This window comes from Lynx canadensis, chromosome D2, assembly GCF_007474595.2.
Source record: "Lynx canadensis isolate LIC74 chromosome D2, mLynCan4.pri.v2, whole genome shotgun sequence".
Classification (NCBI taxonomy): Eukaryota; Metazoa; Chordata; class Mammalia; order Carnivora; family Felidae; genus Lynx; species Lynx canadensis.
Window position 1 is genome coordinate 63,594,521 of NC_044313.2, and position 22,900 is coordinate 63,617,420.

General features: G+C 36.2%; 1 protein-coding gene across 1 annotated transcript in view; it reads left to right on the forward strand.

Moving 5' to 3' along the window:
- RTKN2 (rhotekin 2) overlaps positions 1-15,550 on the forward strand; it is a 74,293-nt gene extending 58,743 nt beyond the window's left edge. Inside the window, exons 10-12 of the mRNA XM_030335168.1 lie at positions 6,431-6,596; positions 11,135-11,242; positions 12,500-15,550. Coding sequence (XP_030191028.1) covers positions 6,431-6,596; positions 11,135-11,242; positions 12,500-13,035 — 810 coding nt within the window. The 3' untranslated portion in view covers positions 13,036-15,550. The remainder of the gene's footprint in view (positions 1-6,430; positions 6,597-11,134; positions 11,243-12,499) is intronic.
- Positions 15,551-22,900: the final 7,350 nt, after the last annotated feature.

Here is a 22,900-nt window from a genome sequence, read left to right on the forward strand (position 1 = left end):
ATTTCCAACATTCCTTGCCAAATATTGTGAAAGTATGCTTTCTTTGTTACTAGAGTGTGTATGAGGTCTAAAGCTTGTTTTTCGTCAGCAACATTTTGTCTTCATTCCTGATTAACAAGACTTTAGACCAAACACCTTTCAAAGAACTCATTTATTCTTAACAACATGTTCATGAGGAAGCTGTGAGTGAAATAATATTATCTCAGCATTATAGGTAGGAAAGCAGGCACTTAGTTCTTTGTACTTGTAGCTTATTTTTAATTTGGGGAGGGGACATTTAAAGATAATCTTTAAAGAGAATGATAGAAATAAACCTGTCTGTAGCCTTGTACATTGTGCATCATAAAATTATTTTGAAGCAAATCCTGGAGGCTATATGATTTTACTTATAATTATTACAATTATCATACTTAACGAAAATTTATAGTCATATATATAGTCAATATATCATCAAAAATTCAGTGTTCAAATTTTCCAGCCTTGTAATTTTTTAAATAGCTTTTGAATCAGGATTTTAAAATAATTGTTATATATTGCATTTAATTGATTTGATCTCTTAAATCTGTAACTCTGTTGGAGTTGGCTCTTGGTCTCATGCACACACACACTCTCTCTCTCACACACACACACACACACAATTTATTGAAGAAATTGAGTCATTTATCCACAGAGTTTTCCATACTCTGAATTTTGCTGATTGCATCTTTGAGTTGTCTTTTTTTCTCCTATTTTTGGATCAGATTTTTGTTTGTTGGTTGATTGGTTAGCAACAATATATCTTAGGAAATATTGTGTACTTTTATTGGGAGACATTTAATTGCCTGGGTCTTCTAATCATGTTAATATCCATAGGTGAGTATTGATCGCATCCTTTATTTCATTAGGGATTGAAAATTGGTGGTATTTTAACATTCTTTCTTCATTTATTAGCTGGGATACCTCTATATTATCAGCCATTTGGTTGAGGTACAATTTTTATAGGAAAGACAGAATAAAGACTTTAAGATTTAACTAGTTGCCAAAACAATGAGGTGGTTCCTTAGCATCCTTCAAAAGTGACAAGTGAGTCCATTTTGTTTTTAAATTTTGAGAAAGTGAGTGAGTGGGGGGAGGGGCAGAGAGACAGACAGGGTGAAAGAGAATCCCAAGCAGGCTCCACACTCAGCACAGAGCCTGACATGGGGCTTGATCTCACAACCGTGAGATCCTGACCTGAGCCGAAATGAAGAGTTGGATGCTTAGTTGACTGAGCTATCCAGTTACCCCCAAATGAGTTCATTTTTAAATATCATTAAGAATTTATGGGTTTAAAGACATTTCATGCATTAATCCATTACCATTGGATTCTTATTGACATTTACTTATTTATTTATTTATTTTTTTTAATTTTTTTTTTCAACGTTTTTTTTTTATTTATTTTTGGGACAGAGAGAGACAGAGCATGAACGGGGGAGGGGCAGAGAGAGAGAGGGAGACACAGAATCCGAAACAGGCTCCAGGCTCTGAGCCATCAGCCCAGAGCCCGACGCGGGGCTCGAACTCACGGACCGCGAGATCGTGACCTGGCTGAAGTCGGACGCTTAACCGACTGCGCCACCCAGGCGCCCCTCTTATTGACATTTAGATAGTCCCATCTTTGGCTACTGGAAGCCTCTTCAGTTTGGCTCTCGAGTCCTTTTGATACAATCCTATTAATCTTTGATTTTTGGTAGGATAAGAAGTTCAGGGATTATCCTATATATTTTCTGGCCCAAGCTAAGAATTAGCCATGTCTATAAAGAGCTGATTCCTTTTAGTAAGAAATAATATTTAGAACCCATAATCTGGGTACGGAGTAGACTTTTTAAAGATCGTATAGTCAAAAGTAAGGTAAGAAACAGTGCATAAATCTAGTCCCAATTTAGTAATTTTCCATTACCACAGAAATAGAGAGGTTGAAGTACAGTTTTAATTTAATATAATGAACAGCCTAAAAGAAACTTTCCTTTGATTTCAGAGTTAATTATATTTTGTTACAAAATTGACTTCTCAGATTATATCTGTTATTGACTTCAGTTGGCCTTCTCTGGGTACCCACCATCTCATTCAGTATGTGTTGACTGATAAAAGGAGATCCAGCCAAGGATTAAAATTTCACAATGAAGTCTCAAATTTATCCGCAGAGCAGTAAAATTTGACTGTAAAACCTCCCTAATCAACTAAATGGTTTGGGATTAGCAAAAAGCAAGACAGGAAACTCTGATTTTAGATAGAAAACTTATTTTGGGACGTAAGTTTCCTCATCTATAAAGTGTTGGATTAGGACTATTTCTTTTTTTTTTTTTTTTTTTTTTTAACATTTTTATTTATTTTTGGGACAGAGAGAGACAGAGCATGAACGGGGGAGGGGCAGAGAGAGAGGGAGACACAGAATCGGAAACAGGCTCCAGGCTCTGAGCCATCAGCCCAGAGCCTGACGCGGGGCTCGAACTCACGGACCGCGAGATCGTGACCTGGCTGAAGTCGGACGCTTAACCGACTGCGCCACCCAGGCGCCCCGGATTAGGACTATTTCTGCGATCCTCGTATGTCAACCTAAAACTGTCATTATCTGAGTTGTTCTTCTCTTATCTCATTAATTTATTCTTCATATATTTTTCAATTACTTAGTGAGTGCCAGGCAGTATTTTAGGTGGGAGAAATAGTGGGAGCAGAAATGCCTGTTTCTTGCTTTCAAACCCTGCTAAGAGGAGACACTGCCCTCATCTAAGCGTCATGTGAGCCCATAATGATAACAGTCCTAAAATTCACCTTGTGTTTTCTAATCCATTCCTCATTGAAGTTTTAAGAACTCTTATTGATACTTTGCCCAGAATGAAAAACAGCTTGCATGGACTTTCTGACATTATCAGAAACTTTATTTAATAACTTTTTCTTTGACATCCAGTTTTTGGTTGAAAAAATTCCCATTAATTAAATTATTTGGGGTGATAAAATATAGAAGTTAATTCAGATGATCTATTCTGCGTTTCATTTGCACCTTTTAAAAGCTTCTCATGTTTTAAAAATTTAGTGGTATTTATGGTCCTCAGAGCTAATGGAGTGTATAGTGTACAGTATTTATATATTATTGCATTTTATTCTCTTAGAAAGATATAAATGATCCAGTTCATCAGATTTTCTACATAGCTATTTTCATTTGTAATGATATCTTGGTATTATTAAAAATGTACATATTCATCTATAAAAATCACACTTTCCATATTTAAAAGTTGAATCCATTTTAATCCTACATACAAAAGGTAGTCAGAAATTTGTATTCTGATAGATTTGAATGGAGAGAAAAGCACAATTTCAACAACAAGAATAATTCATATTTTATTGTTTTTTTTTTTTAATACTGAGAGAATAGAGGGTTCTCCTGCCTTCCTCCCCCACTGAGTCAGCCTTCAGTAAGTCTTAGTGAGAGCATATTAAAGATTCTGGAGCTTCAGTCATTCTCTGCTGGTGATAATAAGCGTTATACTTAAAGAGGTTGATTACATGCATTTTCAGCCTGCAAGGATATCAATTAGGGTACCATTTTGTTTTTATATTGTATAAATAATTGCTCAAAAGAGTTAATTCACAAAGTTTATTACCATGGCATAGGAATGTAAAAAGACCGTTATGTTAAATTACAATGTTGACCATAAGTCCATTACAATCCTCTGAAGACACTTACTCCTACATTTTAAAAATGACAGTGTCTCGAAGATGGTTACTAATCCTTATGTTTTGTGATACTTCAGACTTTCAAAGTTAGGTTGCTACTTCATGCAGCATACATTTTTTTCTCATGTGATTTTTGGATAAGAATTCCTTCCTTCAGGAAAGAACTTCTGTCATCCACAGTAGTCCCTTCTTAACTGCAGGGCATATGTTCCAAGACCCCCAGTGGATGCCTGATACTGTGGACAGTACCTAACCCTATATATACTGTGTTTTCCTATACATACATACATACATACCTGTGGTAATTTGGTTTGTAAATTAGGCACAGTGAGAGATTAACAACAATAACTAATAGTAGAGTAGAATAGTTATAACAATGTACTGTAATGAAAGTTACATGAATGTGGCCTCTCTGCCTCTCAGAATATCTTATTATGCCACACTCACCCTTCTTGTGATGGATGTGAGACCATAGGATGCCTGTGTGATGAGATGCAGTGAGGTGGGTGACGTAGGCATTATGATGACGTAGAAGCATTAGGCTCTGCTGACCTGATGACGTGTCAGGAGGAGCATCATCTGCTTGTGGACCACAGTTGACTGGGGCAACTGAAATTGCAGAAAACACAGACTGAGGATAAGGGGGAACTAGTGTTTATATGGTGCTCACCTGTCTGTATTTTCCCATGCTTCAGGGAATGGATAGCTTTTCTTTGTAAGTCTTTGCTCCTGTCCATAGACATCATTGTATGTATATGTTAGTTTTGGTATGTGAGAATACATGCAATTTCTCTTCACTCAGTACTGAAAGAAGTGAGGAATTTCTTCTCACTCCTAATCAGCTTTTGTAACTGCCAACTAAATCCTCTTCTGCACACACTACAGTAGGTTTAAACGTATTCCTCTAGAACTCTTCTACCCAGGACAGTAGACACTCGCTACCAGTGGCTGTTACTTATAATGTGACTGGTCCAAATGGAGATGTGCTTTAAGTATAAAATAGACACTGGATTTGGGAGACTTAGAATGAAAAAGTGTAAAATATCTCAAAAAAAAGTTTTTCAATCACACATTAAAATAATATTTTGGATGCATTGGGTTGCAGAAGAACATTTTATTTTTTTAATTATTTTTTTAATGTTTATTTTTGAGAGAGAGAGAGAGAGAGGGAGACACAGAATTCAAAGCAGGCTGCACACTCTGAGCTGTCAGCATAGAGCTTGACGCAGGGCTCGAAGTCACCGCGAGATCGTGACCTGAGCTGAAGTTGGACGCTCAACCTACTGAGCCATCCAGGCGCCCCTTTTATTTTATTGTTTTTAAGTTTTTAAAAAGGTGTTTATTTATTTAGAGAGAGACAGAGAGTGTGAGCGGGGGAGGGGCAGAGAGAGGGGGAGAGAGAATCCCAAGCAGGCTCTGTGCTGAGGCTTGAACCCACCAACTGGAAGATCATGATGACCTGAGCTGAAATCAGGAGTTGGACGCTCAGCTGCCTAAACCACCCAGGCGCCCATAAAAACGTTATTTCAAAATATTGTAATAATTATTACATAATTATTTTCACCAGTTTTCATTTTACCTTCTAATGTGATACTAGAAAATCTTCAATTACACATGTGTCTCATTTATTTATTTTTTTAATATTTACTTTTGAGAGAAAGAGACAAAGAGGGTGAGCAGGGGAGGGACAGAGAGAGACAGGGAGACATAGAATCCGAAGCAAGCCCCAGGCTCCGAGCTGTCCGCACAGAGCCCGACGTGGGGCTGGAACTCACAAACCATGACGAGATCATGACCTGAGCCAAAGTCAGATGCTTAACCAACTGAGCCACCCAGGCACCCCAGATGTGGCTCACTTGTGCAGGACAGCACTGCTCTAGAATAATATCACTCATTATCCAGGCAGCCAAATCCCCATTGTTTCCCCAAAACTCCTTGGAAACTACTTGTAGTTGCTAGCTTGTCATGTGGCATGGTGGTGCCTGTGTCACTTGGGAACAGACTTTCTACGTGTAGACACAGTAAGCACCATAATGTCGTACCTAGTACCACTCAGAAAAAAAGCTTAAGACTATCAACATGAATGAAACCATTGCCTTTGTTGTAGAGTGTTGCATTCAGCATTTAAAAAAATAATTGTTACCATCATGAAGGTTATAGTACTTCGTGGATCTTTAGCTATGAGCTTTGTAAATGAATGTTACACATGAAATAAATGTTAATGGGAAAAACCTAACTGCTTTGCTGCAGTAAACACTAAGTTATGGTTTTACTGCTTTAAGTGATAACACTGTATGTAATGCCTGAATATTAGAATAACAAACATTCTTTACTGATTCTTTTATTTTATTACTGTTGGAAATGTAGTTAATATAATTCACATTACAGTTATGACACGCCATACTTGTTTTATTGCAAATTTTAAGATGTATATAAAAGACAGCATACTCCTACTTAAAAGGATCAAAACAGGTTATGTTTTAATCTCATGTAATTTAATGTAAGTTCTATATGTAGCATGCTTTGAAACATTGTTCAGTATTTTTACTACAAAGCATTTTTTAACTCGGTGATCTGAGTCTGAATTTTGAAAATTCTCAAAGTTCCATATTTTAAATGATCAGCAGCAAGATTTATAAATGTATCTGCTCTGAGTGTGGTAGTGAGCAGTAAAATACTTATTTGTTAATTACAAAAACATTCTCTTGTAAAACATTAATTTTGTCTTAATTTTTAGGAAACCAGAATTCGCGCAATGGATAAGGATGCCAAGAAAAAAATTCATAATTTTTCTGTTATCAACCCTGTTGCTGGACAGTCTGTAACTCATATTTTTGCAGTGGACAGTAGAGAAGATCTCCAGAAATGGATGGAAGCCTTCTGGCAGCATTTTTTTGATCTTAGTAAGTTAATTTTTGGATTTGCCAGTATTATATTCATGTATCATGAAAGGATGCACAAAGCAATCTAAATATTAAAATTATAATGTTATAATTTGTATCAAGAATTTTTTTATGCTCTTGAATAAAATGATAGTATATCATCAGTGCATTGATCACTTTTTCTCTCAACTTTTCCCCAATGCCTGACTTTAACTATAGTTTATTATACCTTTGAATTCCTAGTATCTCTACCTGTTACTTTTTAAGTTCCTCTGGTCCCTAAAACAAGTAGACCACATTTTTTCAAAATATTAGGTTTTAATTGGTTAAAGCAGTGTGTTTAATCAAAGGGATAACAATCCATTTGAGGAGTGAAACACTTCTCTAGGTTAGTGATGATTCTAAAATGTTGAAATGTTCAGAAGGAAATTCATTTTTATGTAACCTTCTGTTAACTCCAGATTCGTTATAATATCATTTTGGACATCACCCAAAAAATTTTTTTAAACCATACATGTGGTTTTTCAGCTTCAATAGTACAGCCCATGATTTTAAAAACAATGTGATAGTAATATAACAAGAGTTTTACTATGTAAAATATGTGATCTAGTATTCTCAAGTTAAGGAGGAATTTTATCAACAAGAAAATATTGAAATGATATATTGAGATAGGAGGGAGGGAGATGGGGGATGGGCTAGATGGGTGATGGGTATTAAGGAGGGCACTTGTGTAAATGTGAACTATTGATAAGGGCTATTTCTAGTCAAACTAAGCCTACTGTTAGATTCAACCAGCATCTTATATCTTTAGAATGCTTTTTTATAGAATTACAAAGGATAGCCATTTCCAAACAATCAAAGTTATTTCTTCAACCCCTAGAAATAATCCAACAGAAATTTTAGGACTTCTTTTTTTTTTTTTAATTTTTTTTTTCAACGTTTTTTATTTATTTTTGGGACAGAGAGAGACAGAGCATGAACGGGGGAGGGGCAGAGAGAGAGGGAGACACAGAATCGGAAACAGGCTCCAGGCTCTGAGCCATCAGCCCAGAGCCCGACGCGGGGCTCGAACTCACGGACCGCGAGATCGTGACCTGGCTGAAGTCGGACGCTTAACCGACTGCGCCACCCAGGCGCCCCAGAAATTTTAGGACTTCTTAATGAGCTATTTTGGGGAACTTTATAAAAGAGTTAATACCTCCTGTCCCCAGTGTGATCCATGGCCTGGTCAAGTATTGTAGTGATGGTTGGGGAGGACGCAAAAAGGGAACTGAACGTATTGATTACCTTCAACATACCATATGGCTTCATTTATTTCTCACAACAGCCCAGCAGGGCAGAAATTATTTCCCTCTGCTCTAAAGTTGAGAAAATTGAGGCCTGAAGAGATGTCTGGTTTACTGCAGGAAACTAGAGGACTCCCTCTATAGCCTTCTGGAGTTCTTTAGGACTTGTTTTCCTTAAGTACTATCCCTAGGCACTCAATAGGCATTTGAATATTTGTTCCATGCTTATCAGCATGCACTACATTTTTTTTTTTTAACTTCAGCTGATCTTAGATGTGTAACTTAAAAGACAACAACTTCCTTTCGTTTGCTGATCACATCTGAAATTTTAACTGCTTTCCTAAATGCTCTGCTTTAGAGAGTTTGTCTTACAAAGACTATATTATTTTTAGAAGTGATTCTATAAAAATGTTTATGTGTATAAAAACAGGAACAGGGTAAGAGGAGGTAAAAATGCAGAATATTATAGTCTGGATATCAACTACTACTAGATGATCTCATGTTTTTATTGTCCAGATTACATAAAGTAATTTATCATGCTAAAATAGGAAGTTGGAGGGATATAAATCTCGTGATACAACTGTCGAAATAAGAAAGCGATGACAACTAGGTTCTTAGATCTGGCTATTTCTTTAGTATTTAATGATTTGGGATAAAATCTGCCAATCTATCTAGTTTTTGAAGTATAAATTCTTTTAGATTCACATTTTACAATACATTGTGTATGGGGCACCTGGATGGCTCAGTCAGTTGAACATCTGACTTGATTTCAGCTCGGGTCATGATCTCACAGTTCCATGGGTGGGTTCAAGCCCCGCATCAGGCTTCAGGCTCTGCGCTGACACTATGGAGCCTGCCTGGGATTCTCTCTCTCTCTCTCTCTCTCTCTCTCTCTCTCTCTCCCTCTCTTGCTCTCTCTCTCAAAATAAATACATAAACATTTTTTAAAAAGAATTCATTGTGTATGAAGATATGAAGCAAAGATGGAAATCCTAAAGATTGACTTGTACTTTAAATGTTTTATCTTCCTCATGGTAAGTGTAGCCTGTTGTGATCTTAGGTGAAATGTGATATGTAGAACATAGTAGAGGATGGATATTCAAGGCAGAATAAACTAAGAGTAATTTAATATTTAGAGCAAATTTCAATTATTTGACTCTGTGTAAGAGTAGAAAACTGAAAGAGTGAGATTAAAAATCACAAGAAAACATTAATGGCACTAAGCCTGCAGAACAGAGACGAATGAAGAGTGGAGGTTGGAAGCCAAGGGGGATGTGATAGCTAATTTTTAATATTTGAGAGCTGAAAAACACGTAAAAGGAATGACACTGTTCTGGATAATCAAAAGGGGTAGGAGTGGTGGGTCAAAGATAAATTTGTTTCAAGTATTTAATAATATACATATTGAGTCAACACAAGCAGCTTAGCATAACAGATCATTTGACTGGGAACATTATAACAAATATTATTGTGGTAAACACCTCCAGTAGACAGATTTTATGTGAAGACAACATAGCCATTTAATATTTCATACTGGGGCCTTTTTTTTATGTTAACATGTTGGTATCATGTATAACTTTGCATACTAATTTATTCACTGGTAAAATAAATGTTTCCATTGTAAAATTGACCAGTGAACATTCCACATTTGTACCTCTGACTTCAGTTACACATGGATAACATGGCTTTATATTCCAGTTTTCAACTTGATTAATATTCTCCTACCACTTTAACAATGAACAGCTTTAATCTATCAATATAGAGAAAATACGGCACTTTGTAATTTCCCTAAGATTTGACAGAGAAATGTTTGCTAGCTTAAAGTATTTCATTATTTTTCCAGTAGATAAGACCTTAATTTTTTTTCTGCCCCAAGAAGGAAAAGCTGGCTTTTATATATTTATCTAAAAAAGGAAGTGGAGGGGAGGAATAAGTTATCAGATCTCAGATCCTACTAGATTTAAATTCTGCAGAGCAACCTTTGAAGCCTCAAACTCAAGATTTTGTTCTCTCTCTGAGATGCTATGTGGGCTATTTTGAAATTTTTGCCATATTCTATACTTAGCATTGTAATAAAACACACTAAAAGGTTTTTTATGTTTCTTAACTATTTAAAGTGATGGATTTAAAATTTATGCATATTGCCATATAGCCATGGCTGTATATTAGATTTAAAACAACAGAAATGAATAGATGATTTGACTAAACGTGAAATGTCTTTCATTTTTAAGCTATCGAAAATAACTAAATTGGATATTGAGAATATAATAAAAAGGAAGAGAAATATAGATCATAAATCATTCCAAAAAGACACATACGTGTATGACATTTACTTCTCTACAGATGTAAGATAGAGTATAAGCATAGCGAACCCCAGTAACCTGCTTTTATAATATGAACAGAGAGACGCATGGTTTCTAGCACAGCTGTTACACAGCGCATAGGTGCACAATAAATATGGAAAGGTTAAGTTGTTTATATCCACCACTCAGAAGAGATTAATCTGAGAATTTTAAGATGAAAATAATAAAACATAATTAAAAGAAAAATTAATGCTCACACTTCAAAATTTTAACTTAAAAATTGAAACAATTTAACTTAAAAATTTAAGAGTACTTTTTATTCCTAGTAACTACTGGCTTTATTTAAAGTGTCCTTCCTGAATAAATTAGATCCAGTTAGAATTTGGAGTAATGTGTTTTTATTGTAATGGGCTTTTATATACCTTTTACTTGACTGAAAATGCAGCATTTTTCTAGTTATGTGATTTTTGAAAAGCATAATCATTTGAAGAAATAATTGTTAAATAAACAATTCTTATTTCTTAGAATTTTCAAAATTAAAGCCATTTTTGAGAAGCATTATTTCTAACTATATTTTGGTTGATTTTTACCTTTCAAATGTCTTAAATACTGGGTATTTTTATTTAATATTTAACAGAGGAGAACTTGTGCCAACTTTTGCCATGAATAGAAATTTTAGTTATTGATCATTACTGTGCCAGTGAAATAGTACAGTATTTAATAGCCTAGAGATCTTAGCTTCTTATATCTGTGCACAGAACTTATTCTTAAAATAGATTACTTTTGTGCTCAGACGTGGACTGTAAAATCATTGGTAGTATTAGGTTTTTGTGGCTTCCTTAAGGCAATGCTTTATAAATCCACTGTTATTTTTCACAGCAAAAAAAAATATGTTGATATCTATTGAAAATGAAGTATACGTCTTCACATTTATGTTTTAAACTAGCCTGCCTTTTTCTGTCTTTCTTAGGCCAATGGAAGCATTGTTGTGAAGAACTTATGAAAATTGAGATTATGTCACCACGGAAACCACCTTTGTTCTTGACAAAAGAGGCGACCTCAGTCTACCATGATATGAGTAAGTGGGGTTTGTCTTTTCTAAGCTTCGGGGTAACAAAAACAACATTGTCCATACTCAAGCAGCTTATTCTATTGACATTAAAATGCTAAAATTTTCAGGGTGCCGTCAAAACGAATGAAAAAAGACTATGATTATAGACTGAGGAACTCATGTTTAATAGATGAATTAATACAAAATTAATGAATACACATTTTTCATAGTTTGAATGCTTAAGATCAAACAAAAATGTTAAGGCTTCAAAATGAATAAAGGTGCACTGAAAATAAATATTAGCTGAGTAGCTGATGAAAATTCTGAAAATGTGAACTTGCAGATTCTAAAATATAATCACGTTCTATAATTTTTTCTGTATTTTATTAAATTTGTCTTAAAGTAATGTTGATAAATGAATACTAGTAAATGGAAGTGTTCTTTCATCTCAGGTCAAAAATTTGGTTAAGTTTAATGCTTTGGAAAATTTTAAATTTCTAGACTCATTAATATTCCATTTTCCCACACTTTGAAGGGTAATTATTTATCTTTGTAGGATTGCCTGAGTGAACAGTGCTGTGAACACAGGTCAACACTAAATTCTAGTCTGTTTTGCCACCAATATATACTTTACACTTACTTTAAAATGTTAGATTAAAAATGATAGATTTGGGTTTACACATTTGAAAATACCAGTGATTCATTTAATAGACATTATCTCTATTCTCTTATTTTTCCCAAGGAAAAATTCATCCAGAACCCTTATCACCAAAATGTTTCCTTGGGTTTCTGGTTTTGGAATTTTTTCTCTATGAACAGAGACTTTTGCTAGTCTACAGGAAAGGATACTAATCCAGTTACATTTGTCCCAGTTTACATATCAGGCTTTTATAAAAAGGGAATCCACTCTAACCTAGAAATCAGAATAGAAGAAAAGTTATTTAATAAGTACTTAATCTACAGAATTGAAAAAAAAATCCTGATGTAACTCTACTCCTTTGAAAGCTGAGTTTTACGCGTTTATTTAGGAACATTTATGCGTGTGCGTGCATGTGTGGCGCACAGTGAATGAGCTCCTTAGTTTTTGGTTCTGTTGGTAGGGGAAGGGTTATTTTTACAAGCAAATGCTTAAAAAAAAGAAAAAGAAAAACAACTCCAAATCACTTGCTTATCCAGTGTGTTTTGATGACCGTTATAGATGTTGGTTTAGAAAACAATAACTGACTCAAAGTGCACACAGCTTCTGAATTTTCCCCATGCATTTTCTTCTCAAAATCATTACAGGCATTGATTCACCTATAAAACTTGAAAGTTTAACTGAGACCATACAAAAAAAACTTGAAGAGACAAATGGACAGTTTCTTATTGGTCAGCATGAAGAACCCTCCCCACCTCTTTGGGCCAGCCTCTTTGATGGTAATCATGAAGTGGTTATCCAGAAAAAGGTGTTATCTCCTGCAAGCAAGCAGTTACATGACGGGAAAGGGAAAAAGAGACGTGCTCCCCTTCCTCCTTCTGATAAAGCTCCATTCAGCTTAAAAACACAGAGCAACACAGATCAATTGGTTAAGGACAACTGGGAAAAAACAAGTGTATCTTGGGCCTCGCCTTTGGATACCAAATTATCAACCCTAATGCATCACTTACAGAAACCAATGGCTGCTCCTCGAAAACTTCTCCCTGCCAGGAAAAATAATTTAACTGATGGCGAACTCACAGACACTAAAACCAATTTTGAAGCCAAGCCAGTGCCAGCTCCGAGGCAGAAATCTATCAAAGACATTTTGGATCCTCGATCATGGTTGCAAGCACAAGTATAGAAAACCCTTAATGTATAAAACATTTAAGAAAATCTATAACTGTTAGGCTTAATTCAGAAGCACTGGTGATATAGTAATACATAATTATGTTGGTAAATATGATAGTGATTTACATCAATAATTAATAAGCTATTAGGTATAAAAAATGTTTTATAATGAAGAAATGGATTTCTCTTTTACTTCTGATTTTCAGAATGTAAGTGATTTCCCCAGTAGAGTGCAAGAGGCAGTTTCTAGACAATATCCTAATTGTTGGAAGGGTTAATTTATTCCTAAATTAGTACCAGCAGTGAGCAAGCACTAGGCAGTTCAGAAGGCATTAAAATTTCTTTGGGGAGAGACTGTCTAGTAACTTAAAATGTGTTAAATCTGAGCCATATTCTCATTGTGAGAATTTTAATACTAATGGAATGTTTCAAAAGTTTTATTCAAACCACAAATTATAGAATCCACCCAAGAAAATTTCTTCTTAGCATTCTGGAATTCTCATCTAATGGTTCACTGGTTCTCATCTATTGTTTAACTCACTAGTTAACTCACTGACCTTTCAAATTCCTGGGATAAATTTTGGAATATTAAATTCTTCATCTTTAAAGGGGATTTATAATGTGCTATTCAAAGTTGTTTCCTTGATGAGCCCTGAAATCCTGTTGACATTAACTCATAAAGTGAAGCATAACATTTATTAGTTTAGAGAAAAGGTAAATGAAATGTTCTTTATTTCCACTTTTCTATGCATGGTGCTAATTTCCATTGTGACATTGGAATTTGGGGAAGTGAGTAGCTGATTAACACCTTAAAATTCATTTAATGCTTATTTAAAAAGCAGATGGCCGATTGAAAAATATCAGAAAAGTTGGCCATGATAATAATTTTCAGAATTAATCCTTTTAAAACATTTTAATTAAATTTCCTTTTTTCTAGTAACGGTTGATGTCTGCTATTGATATTATTCATTAAAAGTCATATTCTTACAACAATGACATCGGAATCATTTCCATAGGAGGTAATTTCCATAGCAACTAATCACAGTGACCCAAACAGGATTATGAAATCAACAGCAAGAGGATGCATACCTTAAGGAACAAAAAAATCCATTTTTTAAATAATAATGATTCCTCTAAACAAGAACTGAACAGTTTTAAAAATCAAGTCAGAATTTTCAAATAAAACAGTTTCCATAAGGTGTCAGCAACAGCACCAAAAAATGTGAAATCACACTGAACCCTAAATGTCATTGCAAGAAATAAAAATTCAAGAATTAAATTACTGGCCTGCGTATAATCTCTAGAGATCTTTTTAAAGCTCATGAGAACTCTATTTGGATCAGAACTACATTATTACAAAGTAAAATGAACACTTGACAAAAAATAACATTAATTTAAATGGAGCCTTTCATTATTTTTAGATAGCAGTCTTTTTTCATTTATAGAGAATGATGTAACTGCCAGGTTACTTTTGTGTTTGCCCGGGCCTCCTAGTCAGAATTGCAACTCGAGGGAGTAATGATACAAAAGGTCTCTTGTGACCACGAACACCAGGACAGACATAGTATTTGATGAGAAGGAAGCCCCGTATACATGCCTTAGAGGGTGTAGAGACAGTCACGTGTATGAAAAACCTGCAAAGGTAGGATTAATTTGTTTTTTCTAACTAGGAGGCTCTCCTCAATGTCTGTTGTGGTTGCCAAATCAGTAAAGGACATATTAAAAATCTACAGGATATTATGGTTTGAATTTTTGTTTATTTTTTAAACCTCACTGCTGTTTTTGACAGCATTTGTGACTGTCATTGCCACTAAATTATTGAGCTAGAAGGTGCTGCAGGCAAAATTGTTTCTGAAACTGGCATCTAAGCATTTTTTTTTTTTTTTTTAGTGGAAGCCTTCCTTATAACAACCGGTGTTAAAACTTCCAAATTATATTCTTGTCATTTCCTCATGCATATTATATCAAGAAAGATTTAAGGTGTACTGGAAAGAGAATGTACTCCTAGAGAACCTACGTGCCCTCCGTGGGGCACTTTGAAACAAGGCTGAAGCCCTTCCTGCTAGAACCGTCTATGTGAAGCCTGACCAAGGGCCACCTCCCTCCCGCAATTATTCAGGCCGTTTCTGGGGGCCCGTCTCACTGTACGCTATGCAGCCTTTGCACTCAGGCTGAAGTTTCCAGTTTCACTTCCTTTAACGTTGTGCTCATTAAATGTTCATTCACTTCCCCCCAAAAGGTATAATACAGAGTTGAGGCTCCCTCCCTTCCTTCTTTCCATCTTACTCCCTTCCTTCCTTCCTTCCACAGTTAAAAAAAATCTAAAAATACTTAAACACTTTGTCAAGGAGTTCGTCAAAAGAAGTATTTGTTTTCACATTTCCTAAACCGGAAGTTTATGACATATAAAAATATGCCGTGTAATGAAAGACATTTCAGCTTTTTATGAGCTGGCTTTTCACATTCTTTGTCCTTTTAATTTGTTTCTTGATAGATGAAGACCATAAACTTGAAAACAAAGAGTTAGCTGTCAGATCTTGATAATAATATTATAATTAGAGAAAAAAGAATATTTTATGATATTATGATAATTCTGGTGATCTGAAGATAATGTCTTAGAAAATTACATTTACATTTCAAACTCTGGGATATAAATTACAACAGCATTAAGATAGTATTATTTTTACTTGCTACAAAGTGGTGAGCTTTTTATTTAAACATCTTGCCAAGGACAAAGAAGGCATCTTGTTACTGGAAACACACACCTCCTAAGGTAAACAGTCTTTCAAAATATCAGGCATGCCAACTCTTGGGGAGTTTGGTTAAATCCTCCTTAACTGTCTTCAGTGCCCCCTGACTTCTTTTAAATGGATGTGCATGTATGTGGAAAACTGATTCCATTTATTATAAATGCCTTATCTTTACCCTTTAAGATCCTACTAAATACATTTTTCTAGTATTTATTAAAAATGGAAGCTGCCTTGAGTTAGAGACAATTCATCTAAGGTAGGTTAAGCAGTCAAGTATTTCCTTAGGCTTATGTTCAGCACCTTAGTCACCTACTGAGAAGTTAATTAATTCAGTCCAAAATGAAATTATAGGGCAGTTTGATGCAATTTATGTTAAATGCCAGTTGAATGTAATCACCTGTGTTACCATGAATGAGGGGCAACTGTACTAGATAAAGTGCTATACCATGAACAAGAAGAGAAATGCTTTGGCAGGAAAATATCTGTCCCTGTGGTCAGAATTTATCAAAATCCTTGTCTTTTTAAAGAGTGAATTATTGAACAGTAATTAAACTTTAACTGATGACCATTTACACAGGGATCTATTAGTCTTAAACTATAAAGTAGACAGAGTTGACTTTGTGCACTTAGATTTCAAAAGCATCACTATTTTTAAATGTTTACATGTTTAATGTAACTCTGCTAATAATAGTCATGAAAAAGTTTATCTGGGATCATGCATATTTTTAGTTAACACTAGAAAGGGTATTACCTTTGAAGTTTTAAAAGACTTCATTTGAAAATATGGTAGTGTGTGTTATTTTCTATGACATGCTTGTATAATTGGCATTTTTGTAATGTTTATTTTTTTAAAGTATTTATTTTGAGTGAGAGCTCGTGCAAGCGGGGGAGGGGCAGAGAGAGAGAAAAAGAGTATCTTGAGCAGGCCCTACACTATCAGCGTAGAGCCCCACATGGCACTTGATCTCAAAACTGTGAGATCATGACCTGAGCAGAAATCAAGAGTAGGAGGTTTAACCGACTGAGCTACCCAAGCGCCCCTGTAATTTTTATTTTTTATTTTTTATTAATTTTTTTTATGTTTTATTTATTTTTGAGAGAGTATGAGCTGGGGAGGGACAGAGGGAGAAGGGGACAGAAGATCAGAAGGGGGCTATTATGCACTGAGAGCAGCAAGCCTGATGTCGGGCTCAAACTCACAAACTGCAAGATCATGACCTGAGCCGAAGTTGGGTGCTCAATGGACTGAGCCACCCAGGTGCTTCTCATTTTTACTTTTTAATTAAATGTAGGTCAAGTATCTGGATTAAGACATATTCTATTATGGTTATCTATATATATGGTTATCTATATATATGGATATATATATATATGGATATATATATATATATATAACACCTATATACACACACACACACATATATATATATATATACACACCAGTGATTGGTAAGCAAGCCAAGGTCATGTGATTAAAACTTCTATACATTAAAAGAACTGATTTATGAAGACATTTGCTTGATTTTTCTTTAGATACCCCTCTGTGCTACATTGATAGAAGTAAACTCTTGTGAAGTCAGTTTAATCAGAGAAAGACATACCCAGTAGCTGGTGCTTCTTATTATAAGACTAATATTTGATATCCTACATATAACTAACAATTATTAAAATGTTTGTATATAATCCTTCTTATAGGATACTCTTTTAAAAATCTACTCATATAACCTTAGCTTTAGGCTACTGATGCAGAATTTGCCCAGAGCTTTAGGTCACTCTAATGATAAATTAGGGACCTGGGATACTCAGTTGCTGTAGCCACAAGGAGACTCCTTATTGTAATGTACCTCCCTCAGTGCTTAATTTATTCCCATGGAGCTCCTCAAGGGAGGGGGAGAGAAATGAACAATCCTGGCTCAATTATATTATTTCAACATTTTATTTTGAAATTGTGAAGCGTGACCAGAAATACTTAACATTTCATTTTAGGAAAAGCTTCTCTTTCTCTGAGGAGATTTATTACAGAGGTATTTTTATTAATCTGAATATCGGAAAATACCAATCCTGGCATGTTTGATCATTAGAAAATTAGGCAAGATCATTCCAAATCTTACTGAAAATTGTGTTTTAAATCACAGCAGTTTGCTTTCGGAGATATGGTAATCTCTTATTGTAACTACTAAAGGAGAGAGGGATTGAAAAGACCTTGTATGTACATAATTGTGCCATGTCATAAACATGTTTCAAGATTATCAAAATAGAATGTCTTAAACAAAAAGCAGAATCAGACCTATAAATACAAAGGACAAACTGATGGTTGCCAGAGGGAAGGGGGCTGGGGGCATGGACTGAATGGGTGAAGGGGAGCAGAAGACACAGGCTTCCAGTTATGGGATGAGTAAGTCACGGGAGTGAAAGGCATGGCATAGAGAGGACAGTCAGTGATACTGTCATAGCCATGCATGGGGACAGGTGGTGGCTACACCTGTGGTGAGCACAGCATAGCGTATAGGCGTGTCGCATCACTGTGTTGTACACCTGAAACTGACTAACGCCGTGTGTCAGCTATACTCAAAAACATTTTAAATAGATTTTTTGTTGTTGTTGAAAATGGGTACTTTCCTGAGTGTTATATTTTTAGGTTTGTTAACTCAAAACAAATTTTCTCTCTGTGTGTGGATATATTTTTGTTGAATTTAGCCATCTTAATAAATGCTTCTTAATTGGTTGTTGGCAATTTTAGTTTTGTATTAAAGAGGAGAGAGTGTTAAGAGTTATCCATCCTCTTAGCTCGAGCATTAAAACATGTTTATTTGTATAAAATGTAAACTATAGATACATACATATACTCTGTTAAGTCTTCAATCCAGATATTTTCAATTAGTTTGAAGATGCTTTTAAAAGTACGTCCAGTGCTGGCGGAATGGAAGTCCAGACCTCTCCACAGCCGACAGAAAGCGTCCCAGCCGCACTCCAACCTCCCCCACCCTGCTCGGCCCATTCCTCTGCTGCTCTCAGCATGTGGACTTGCCTCAACAAGTTTCTGCTTGCTCATCATTTTCTTGTGCTAGCCCCTCTGCCTAGAATATCTTTCCTCCCTGTCTTCTCCATGAAATCTTCCCTCAACCCACAGCCAGCAAGTTTCATTCATTCTTCAAAATGGTAGCACCTCTAAATTCCCCAAGACTTCATGCCCTCTTCAGTCTCTCCACCTAGGTAGTTCCACTCCCTTTGTGCTTTATATCTATGTCTGCGGCCTAAGCCCTTGTTCATAGTGTTGTGTCCCCCTGCATAACAAAGTACCATGAACTTATCAATTTAAAACAACATCCATTCATTATCTCACTTTTCCTTAGATCAGAGGTCTAAATGGGCTACACTGGTTTCTCTGCTTGGGATCCCACAAGGCCGACATCAAGGTGTCCACTGGGCTGAGCTCCAATCTGAAGCCTCTGGGGAAGATCTGCTTCTAGCCTTATTATTCCTGCTGACACCAGAATTGTGTATTGGTCAGGGGTCACTCTCAGCAACTGGAGGTCACTCTTCAGTTTATGCATCTGGCCCCCTCAATCTAACTTCAGCTCATTAAATTTGCTCACAGAGGAGTTGAACCCATTGGATTCAAGTCTGTCTTACTTTTCCATCCACTACCAGCTGGGGAGAACTGCTCTTTACAGGCTTATGTGAGTATATGCAGCCCACCGGGATAATTTCCCTTTTGATAATTCACGGCCCACTGATTAGTAACCTTAAGTACATCTGGAAAAATCTCTTTTGCATTTAATATCGCATAATCATGCGTATGCTATATTCATAGGGCAGGAAGTCTTGGAGTGCCATTTTAGAATTATGCCTACCATAAATTAGGTTTTTCAAGGACAGGAAGCATGTCTTATTGACCTTTTAACCCTGTCATGGTGAAATGATAAGGAAGGAATATTACTGGGTAATTATGTGTAGGGCATTGTGCTAAGTACATGAATTAACTTCCTAGCCCACTAAGCAAATGTCGAAGACTTGCCCTGGGTCACACTGCATGGTAGCTGAGAGTATAGACTCTGGAATTAGACGCAGATTAACTTGAGTCTACATGACCTCGTTGTGTGATTTGGGGCTTTTTTTTTTTTTAAACCTCATCTAAGGTTTTTTGTTTGTTTGTTTGTTTTTTATCCTTTAATGTAAAAATAGTATTTGCCTCATAGGATAGTCATGATTATTAAATTAGATAATACATGTAACACAAAGCCCAGGGCCTGGCATATAAATTCTTACCTTGTTTCTGTAGTGTGCCATATAACATTGTAACATACATAAAGAAAGGAATGAGAAGATATAGCTGATATACACACATGCATTCATATATTCTTCTTTTTGTTTTTAATGTTTATTTTTTTATTTTCGAGAGAGAGAGACAGTGTGAGCAGGGCAGGGGCAGAGAGAGAGGGAGACACAGAATCCAAAGCAGGCTTCAGGCTCTGAGCTGTCAGCAGAGAGCCTGATGCGGAGCTTGAATTCACAAACTGTGAGATCATGACCTGAGCCGAAGTCGGATGCTCAACCAACTGAGCCACCCAGGTGCCCCTGCATTCATATATTCTTAAAAGAACTTTAACCCGGCCCCATGTTTCACTTCATGTGAACATGCTGGACTTACAGTACCCAAAAATGTGTTCAGATACTTGTTGTCCCTGTATTAGATCCCTATGTAAGGCACTATTGGGACTTACAAAATTAAAAAGAATACTTATTCTAGAGAAGTTCATGTTCTAGTTTGTAGGACAAACCATAAGGTGAATTACTGTTTGAACTTGCATTCCATATATCTAACATTAATATGTCTGTAGAAAGACCTTTAAAACAATCCCTATCTATCATCAGTGAACTGGAGAAATTAGTTGAAAAGATAATTCATAAAACAAAAATAGGCGATAAAAAGAGAATTCAGTATAACACATCTAATTTTGTTATGAGAGATCAGAGAGGGGTATGAGAACTTCCACAAAGCAATTTTCAACAAGTGTAAAAGCCCTTGTATCTTTACCACTAAACTGAGGTAAGCAGTGCAAAATTATACTCTGAATATCATGGGGCAATGTGAGAGCAAGTCCTAATGGGAAGATTGTTCAAATCTAGGAGAAATAAGGAAAATAGGAGTTAGTTTACCCAGTAGGTTCCCGGAGGAGTTTAATTTTACAGCACTCAAAGTTAAGGGGGAGTGTAGTCATGGAAGTTGTGGAAAGGAATGAATCGGATAAGGCAGTGAGTCTATTTTTAAGGTAAAAATCTACAGAATGTGATAAAGAGTAAAAATGGCAATAGGGGAAAGGTAGGATATGTTGGACCACAGGCCACGAACTTGAATGTCAGTTCAAGAAAACAAGACAAACTTAAGAACAGTTGACATCAGGAATAGAGTTGGCAGAGTTAGTGGAAAGAGAATGTGGTTTATAGGTTGGGAGAATTGGATTTTAGTCTTTGGTTTACCATTAACCAGCCATGTTGCCTGGGAAAGCTATTTACTAATCTGCTCAGCTTTCCTATCAGCAAAACCACTGAACTGACTGTTGGTATTTGTCTCATACGAATCTAGAGAGCCCCAGGCTCCTGAGTTGGTACCCCTAGAGGTAGCAACCAGAGAGGGTGATGCCAAGAGAGTGAGCCTCTGGTTCTCCCTTGTCTAATTCAGCTAGAGCAGCTCCAAGTTGATCTGTCTTCTGTTTTAACCCTTCAGGGTGGTATCATAAGAGTCACCATTTTACAAATGAGCAATTTAAGGCACAGAACAATTAAGTAACTTACCTAAGGTCTTGTGGTGAGTGAGATAGGATTTGAACGTCACCATTCATGATCCAAAGTGAGTGTTCAATATCCTCATTGTACTACCAGCCTCTAACAAATGTGAAATACAAAAAAACAAACAAAACAAACAAACAAACAAAAAAACATTAGGAAGTTTTGCTAGAGTGGCCTCCAAACTTTTTCCCTAGTGATGTGGTCACTTGGTATATCCCTTTGTGTTAAAGCCCCAAATGAATATCCATTTCATTCACAATAAGATCTGGCCTGTACTATTCTGGACATGATGCTTGGCCCTGGGAGGCCTTCAGGAGGGACCTGGTTTAGGTATATGTGAACCTTGAACCTACTACTAAGCTGTGGAACTCATTTTAATGGACATATGAAGGGTAATAAAAGATAAATTCCATGTAAGGAAATCAGGGAGAAGAAGTAGTATTTGAGCCAGGCCTTGAACAACAACAACAACAACAACAAACTGGGGCAATTTATTGAAAGGCCACTGGAATCTGGAGTGAAGGAAGCCTTAGAAAGATTGGGCAGAACAAGTCAGGGTCTTCAGCAGCATGAAGACTGAAAGAAGAAAGTCATGTTCTTCTATACTGTTAGAGTAGTCTTTTAGAGTAGTGACTACACCAGCATATTAAACTGTTTAATATTGGGGTTACAGATAAATACAAATAAAAATTCCCCTCCCCTTGAATATGGACTTAGTGATTCACTCCTAACTAACAGAATATGATAGAAGATGATGTCAATGTGACTTGTGAGGCTGGGTCATAATAAGGATAGCTTACACCTGAGCACTCTCTCTTGGATAACACGCTCTGAGGGATGCCAGCAGCCACACTCACACAGTCCTGAAAGAGACCCACGTGAAGAGGAACCAAGACTTCCTCCCAACAACAAGCACCGCCTTTTGAGTGAGCCACCTCAGGAGCAGATCCTCAAGCCCAGGCATGACCACAGCCTCCTGAGAAATTCCAAGCCGGAACCAGCCAGCGACTCGCTTCCTAAATTCTTGACCCCACAAGCTTACAGTAAGATAATAAATACTTCTTGTTTTAGCCAGTAACTTTTTTTTTGGGGGGGGTCATCTGTTTCCATAGGAATAGATGACCTTAAAAAACATGAAACTATAGGGTATGCCAAGGGCTGGCAATGGTTTAATTGCACATGGTTGGGGATTAGTGAGAAGCAGTCAGATGATCAATGGCCCTGAATGTCAGACAGACGTGCCTTCCATTTAGTTTCTGGAGAAATCTGCCATGTGGGCTTAATACATCCAGATCACATCTGACTTAGTCTCTGTTAGAGCAGTGAGGGCAGGAGTGG